Source organism: Nylanderia fulva, unplaced genomic scaffold (assembly GCF_048542155.1).
Source record: "Nylanderia fulva isolate GAGA-0341 unplaced genomic scaffold, ASM4854215v1 Scaffold7, whole genome shotgun sequence".
Taxonomy (NCBI): domain Eukaryota; kingdom Metazoa; phylum Arthropoda; class Insecta; order Hymenoptera; family Formicidae; genus Nylanderia; species Nylanderia fulva.
In genome coordinates this window covers 6613582-6620477 of record NW_028190807.1, presented here as the reverse complement: position 1 = coordinate 6620477, position 6896 = coordinate 6613582, and the positions used below count along the sequence as shown (strand labels likewise).

General features: G+C 29.5%; 2 protein-coding genes across 3 annotated transcripts; both read right to left on the bottom strand.

The window, feature by feature from the left end:
* Positions 1 to 2139: 2139 nt before the first annotated feature.
* Positions 2140 to 3287, bottom strand: LOC114929692 (uncharacterized). Of its 2 annotated transcripts, none has more exons than XM_085488540.1 (3): positions 3162 to 3287; positions 2806 to 2989; positions 2140 to 2728 (listed from the first exon to the last, which is right to left on the bottom strand). In XM_085488540.1, the coding sequence occupies exons 1-3, from the start codon at positions 3198 to 3200 to the stop codon at positions 2364 to 2366; spliced, it is 588 nt and encodes a 195-aa protein (XP_085344666.1). In that variant the 5' UTR covers positions 3201 to 3287; the 3' UTR covers positions 2140 to 2363. The 2 variants fall into 2 exon arrangements, with proteins under 2 accessions (XP_085344666.1, XP_029157162.2); XM_029301329.2 differs by having other exon boundaries at positions 2806 to 3045; positions 3162 to 3286.
* A 172-nt stretch (positions 3288 to 3459) lies between these two features.
* On the bottom strand, positions 3460 to 6498 carry Orc1 (origin recognition complex subunit 1). The gene is made up of 6 exons (XM_085488468.1): positions 6296 to 6498; positions 5509 to 6005; positions 5142 to 5418; positions 4753 to 5018; positions 3879 to 4162; positions 3460 to 3793 (listed from the first exon to the last, which is right to left on the bottom strand). The coding sequence occupies exons 1-6, from the start codon at positions 6299 to 6301 to the stop codon at positions 3627 to 3629; spliced, it is 1497 nt and encodes a 498-aa protein (XP_085344594.1). The 5' UTR covers positions 6302 to 6498; the 3' UTR covers positions 3460 to 3626.
* Between the last annotated feature and the right edge of the window lie 398 nt (positions 6499 to 6896).

The following is a 6896-nucleotide window of genomic DNA, read 5'->3' as shown; positions in this document are numbered from 1 at the left end:
TTTTCTAATATAAATTTTTATATAAAAACTTTTATATAAATTTTATATATCAAACGTATTTTTTTCTAATTCTTTCTTGCTTAACTCATTTGAATACAAAAATAAAATGATCAAATACATGCTTTCCCATACAGCACAGATTATTGCAATTATATTGCAGCAACGTTGCAATGTTGCAAGTTGCAATGCAACATTATAAAGACATTGCAGAGATATAGGTGCACAAAATTCCAGCACACTTGTAGCAACATGACATTAATATTTCGGAAATATTGCATGTAATCCAAATTCTATAATTTATATATTGTAATATATATAAATTAACTACAACGTATTTTCATTAATGATTTATTTACATTTATATACCTGTATATGCAACATTAGTTTATGGTTGCAATAACAATGCATTATTGCAAATTCATAACATTGCAATATTGTTGTAATATTTTGTTGCAATCTTCCAAAAAGCGGACATTTTAACATTGCTACAATTCAACAGCAATGATGTAGCAACATTTTGCAGTGAATTTGCAATATTGCAATATTGCGGTGAAAAATTGTTGTAATATTTTTGCAATCTATCGGTGCTGTATGGGTTATAACAAGTATTTTACACATAATAAATTTTTACCCCAAGGTTGCTCCGCTGGTGCTCACTGCCTGCCTAGGCTTGTTCTTCCTCTCAGCCTGCTCAGGATTGTCAATCATCAAAGTCCTTTGATTCACCCGCACGATACTTTAAAGTTCAACTTAATAAACGACACTCCCGCACTAAAACGCCCGACGACTTTGGACGACACTCATGTACGACGAACACCGCGAATACACTACCGATCGTCGCGTATTTCGATAACATACGATTAATCCATGTACTTCTTCTTGCTAACAATTTCCGACTAGACTTCAGTTTGCAAGAATTTAGAAGACAATGTATGATGTTGATCGAAATATCATTGACAATATGGCAGCGGGATTGTTGTCGTTGTCGACTTGTGATTTTTAGAAGAATTACGAATCTAATTCATCGCGTACCGATGATGCGAAAATACGACCGGAAACGCGCAATAGCCCACTTAGAATACGGTTGACAATGCCGAAAAACTCCGGAAATTTTCGCGTAGAAAACGCCAGTAATTCCCGCGATCCGTCCTCGTAAATTTGCGCGCGTAAACTTTCGGCGGCTCGAGTCGGAGGAGTTGTGAAGTGAGGAACGAAGTGAAGTTGAGCGAGTTCGGGGCCGACGAGGTTAATCCACAGCTATCTACATAATATCTATATATGATCTAGATGTCTGTGGGTTAAGTTCGCGCGTGCGATCGCGATCACGATGTGGGTACACGCGGCGCGATCGGATTATACGATAATTAATATAGAGATACTAATTAATTGCACTCACAGCCGTACTTCTGTGGACCGCCGACGAACCCGCGAATTTTAACCGCGAACAATGCAAAAGTGTACCAGAGGGCAGCATTCTCCTGGATTGTGTTCCTAAATATATTCACCAATGCGCAGAATTCGACCAATCAGAGAACGAGGCTCTCTTTGTCCTGATTGGTCAAGCAAACGTTTTACTTTATATTCCCGCTCTCGATATTATCGATATAAATCGATTTACGATCTATATTTTCATATCTACTTCACGCGCGCGAAATATAAAACTTGAAATAAAATTGTCATCTCGATACACTGATGAGTTATTCAATTGTACAAATTAAATTGTATACGTTTAATTGTGCGAAATGATACCCACTAATCACTTTTCAAAGAGAATAATTTTGTAATAGTTCTAACAATCGCTTCTCGAAAATTATTAATGAGTATACGGAGTATATGTCGCATCGTTGCTTATACCTATATCGAGATGTTACAATAATATGCATACTGAATGTCGCATGTATTCCCATCGCAAAATTTATTGTAAAATAAATGCATACCGAATAAATATTCTCTTTCTTGTATTTCGTATTAATTTTAATGAAAATCTATGAATGCAATCATGTTGTAAGGTTAGTTAAGTTGTTGGCACGGTTGATATATTTGTTTGGCTCTCCTGCTAACCTTTAATTTTTACTTGATAATGTTATTAAATTACACACTCAGTCTTTTTATTAATTTTTTGTATAATTCGTTTATTGTTCATCACTATAAAATACAATGACTAATTATTTTGTATAAACGTTCTCACATCAAAATTTTCCTATTTTGTTAATCCTCAAAAATGTAATTTCGCAATTTTTGTGTATTTTGCTTTAAACAAGTAATATTTCCTCATAAAATTTTTTTTGATTATTTCTTGCATAATTAGAAAGAGTGCTATTGAATTGGATTTTGTAATTTTTAGTACCTATATTTTTCTTATTTTATGGTCTGGATTGTTTAGTGTATGCAGTAATATAATTGTTTGAATGCACAAGTTTTTTCTTATTTATTAATTTCCAGTTGTATTCTTCAAATTTTTTATCAAATGGTAGTGGATCTGTTGTACAATCATTCCCATTCCCTTGCACAGGTCCAATAACGAGAATTAAATTGCCTTTGTAATTTTCTATATAATTGCAGAATGCAGTACTATTATTAAAGTAACAAAATAACATAGCATATCGTTTTGGTACTTGGAAAATCACTGACGTCTTTTCAACAAAAATAATATTTTTCAAGAATTGTGGTGGAGAATATTTGCTATTCCACCAGGAACTATCCAATTCTATACCCATTACGTCTAATCCTTAAAAATAAGTTATAAAAATAAATTAAAATATTGTTAAAATATATATTAATATTACTTCATTTTAAAAAACTTACCTGAATATTTTTGCAATAACCATTCTAGTAATCCACAACCACAACCGATGCTTGCAATTCCAAATAAATTATACTTTCTTACAATCTCATTTATCCAATATAAATCATCTATATCAGGCAATACCCATGATAGTCTACAGATCTTCACGTCATTTATGCAAGATAGAGCAGTGATTTCTTTCCACTTTTGTGCATTATATAATGAGAAAATATTTTCTTCGATATTATGATCATTCATTACTAAATTTATACATATAAATATATATATTTTAATAAGTTTATTCATATAAATATATATATTTTACACATTTTTAATATATTTATTTATTTAAACTTGAAAACGAATATTTACTTACATGACATTGTAAGATACAGACCAAAAATGCACAGAACATTTATATGGATGAGTGGAAGGGTTGAGCCATGAACTTGAGTTGTGTAATTTTTCCAATAATAGATTAGCTTCCTAGTTGTATAATATAGTTCAATATATATAGATAAAGATATGTGTATGAATACATACATATTTGTTTACTATGTTCTTCGTGACATGATATTTTTTTACATATATATATATATATATATATATATATATATATATAAAAATAATATATATATATATATATAAAATAGATATAAATAAATTTATTAAAATTTATACTTATTTATACTTTATTCTGCTTTCATACATTATGATATTACAGGGAGATATTTGAGCTACCTATTTGTTAATTATAAAGTAACATGGTAACTCATATATAAAACAGATACACAAAAATCTTTTATAAAAAATAAATTAGACACTCATTTATATCTTATTCTTAATCAAGATCAACTTTTTGTAATGCATAATGTATATCATCTTTTGATACATTTAATAGAATCTTTTGATGAATGTTGCTACCAGAATATTCATATATTAACAATCTGTAGTCACCCAGTTTTGTACAAATATCAAGTGTTTGAGTAATATTGGGTGTTTCATAGCCTACAAAAAAGAAAAAAAAACAATCATTAAAATATAAGATTTTTTATATTGCATTTTTATATTAATTATCTATATGTATACATACCATCAAAGGAACATAAAAATTCAAACTGTCTGTAAACATTTATGACACTAACTTCTTCAACACCAGTTCGTGTAACTTCTGAACATACGGCTTGCAAGAATATCTGTTCAAATTTCGAACAATGTCTTATTGCTTGAACTTTTGGATTTGTTATCATCTCTGACAAAGCTTCATTTACATCATGTATTGTTACTGTATCACCGTTGCGTATTTCGGTAATTTCTGCTGCACGACGACAAATATCCAAAGCACGACGAGCATCACCCGATACCGCAGACACTTTTCTAAATATAAAAAATAAATTGTATAAAGATATTGTATAACGATTCTTAAAATGTTTAATCAAACTTTATCAATTTTACTAGCTTAATAACTCTGTAAATAAATAAGTGATCTATAAATATTTACCGCTTTTTAAAATATTTCTTTATAAAAAATAGGAAACCTCATATTATATATAACTATTCATTTATATATATTATATATATATATATATATCATACAGATATATTTAATTTATTAGTGTATAGTAATATAATTTTAATAATTTGGATTTATCATATTCATTATACTTTGTTTTTATTGATATCATTAATTCATTATCATATCATTGATTAAGTGATTTTACATTAACTTTACATTACTAAAAAAATTAGCATAATTTGTAAAATATGATAATGATTTGATCCAAAATATTTAAAATATTCTGTATAACAATGTTATACAATACATTTAAAAAATGTGCACACACGTGCATGCAAGTATAACACACATAAAATGTATATAAACAAAAAACATATATATATATATATAAAATGTACATAAATAAAATATTTATAAATAAAAACATCTAAAAACGAAATATAATGCTCACCGTGCAATTAACTGTAAAGCTTCATTTTTGAAAATATTCATATCTTTAAGTCTAGCCAATACTATCTCTTGCAATTGTTTATAATTATATGGTTGGAAAGTTACTCGGGTAAGACCTAATCGTGATGTGACTCTACCCATTAAAACTCTTTCTGGGAGATCCATAGTATTTGCAATAGTAATGACTATTAATCGAGCACAGTTTTTAGCAGGCCAATCTAACAAATTATATATCACATCTTGTCGTTTTGTACATAATAAATCAAGCTGTAAAACACAAATAAAAAAAAATTAATGCAATAAAATAAACAATAAAAACAATAATATAAAAATGTGCCAATGCAAATCTAAAAAATCAAATAATAAATAAAAACGTATATGTGTAAATACCTCATCTACGAGTAACAATGTCATTGGTCTTTTAACATTGCTATTGAATCGCTTTTCTAATGCATTATATGCTTGTTCCCATGCTAAAACTTTTCCAGATAACTGTTTTAGAATTTGAACATAGGCTTGTCTGGGATCAGATAATTTCATACCATTAATTTCAACAAACTCAAAATAGTCCAATTTACGCTTTTCCACTGATCTCTTTAAACATTTTACAATTTCATTTACAGTAGCAGTTTTGCCTGTACCTGGGACACCACTTATATAGATACATCTGCAATTAATATTTATGCATATTTTAGTAAATGAATAAACTGTGTAAATAAAATTGAATTATTAAATTATATTTATAAATCAAATTTACCCTCCACTATTATCCTGCAATTTACTTTCTAAAAATGTATAAATATCATTGAATTGTTCTTCTCTGCAAGGCAATGACTTAGGCACTGTACTGACATGTAATCTCATTCTTGCTTCTTGTAATGGCGTAACTGGTTTAGTCAAGGCTTTAGTCCTTACTTTCATAGATGGTGTTAAAGACCCATTCTTTAATGATGGACGATGAGATTTTGTAGGTGTGTACAAAATACTGTTTGAATCTTTCTCTAATATTACTTCTTGTAATGGCATAACTGGTGTAGTCAAGGCTTTAGTCCTTATTTTCATAGATGATGTTAAAGACCCATTCTTTAGTGGAGATTTTGTGGGTGTGTGCAAAATATTGTTTGAATCTTCCTCTAATGTTGATTCAAAAGCATTTTTTACATCTTTGTCTCTTTGTTTAGATTTTATCAATGAAGTTTTGGTAGTTTTGTGCACAGTCCCTTTCCTATCAACTTTGGTCTTCCTCCCCTTTTTCTATAACATTGATTCATATTTTATCAGATACAATTAAAATATTATATAAATATATTTTATCAAATACAATTAAAATATTATACATATTAAAACAAAATGTCCAAATAATGTCCATTAAAAGAGAAAAAATCAATTACAATTTAGATGTAGTAAGTAATGCATAAAGAAACTTATTTAACATATATAAAAACTGTAATAATATTTCAAACGTGAATTAATTAGAAGTCGTATAATTGTTTCAATATTGAAATGTGTACTACTCTAATCTTCCATATACACAAAATACTAACCTCCATATTTATTCACTTGACAGTTTCAGTATTAAGAATTTCAAGAAGAGCAAAATTTTTTAAGTGGAAATCTTATTTTTATCCTTAGACCTCCGCGTCCTTTTTCATTTCAATAATTCTTCGACATTATAATTCAAAAATATATCTTGAATCTACTTCTACGGCTTATAAACGGCATCATTTGAATAACGCTGTCATGTAAAATAAAAATTTAGAGAGGTTGACAAAAAGTATATAGTTCTAGATTGCGTTCGGAAATATTTTCACCTATAGGGAAACGCTTGATTGACCAATCAGGACAAAGAGAGCCTCGTTCTCTGATTGGTCGAATTCTGCGCATTGGTGAATATATTTAGGAACACAATCCAGGAGAATGCTGCCCTCTGGTGCACTTTTGTATTGTTCGCGTTCAACATTCGCGGGTTCGTCGCCGGTCCACAGAAGTACGGCTGTGAGTGCAATTAATTAGTATCTCTATATTAATTATCGTATAATCCGATCGCGCCGCGTGTACCCACATCGTGATCGCGATCGCACGCGCGAACTTAACCCACAGACATCTAGATCATATTATATAGATAGCTGTGGATTAACCTCGTTG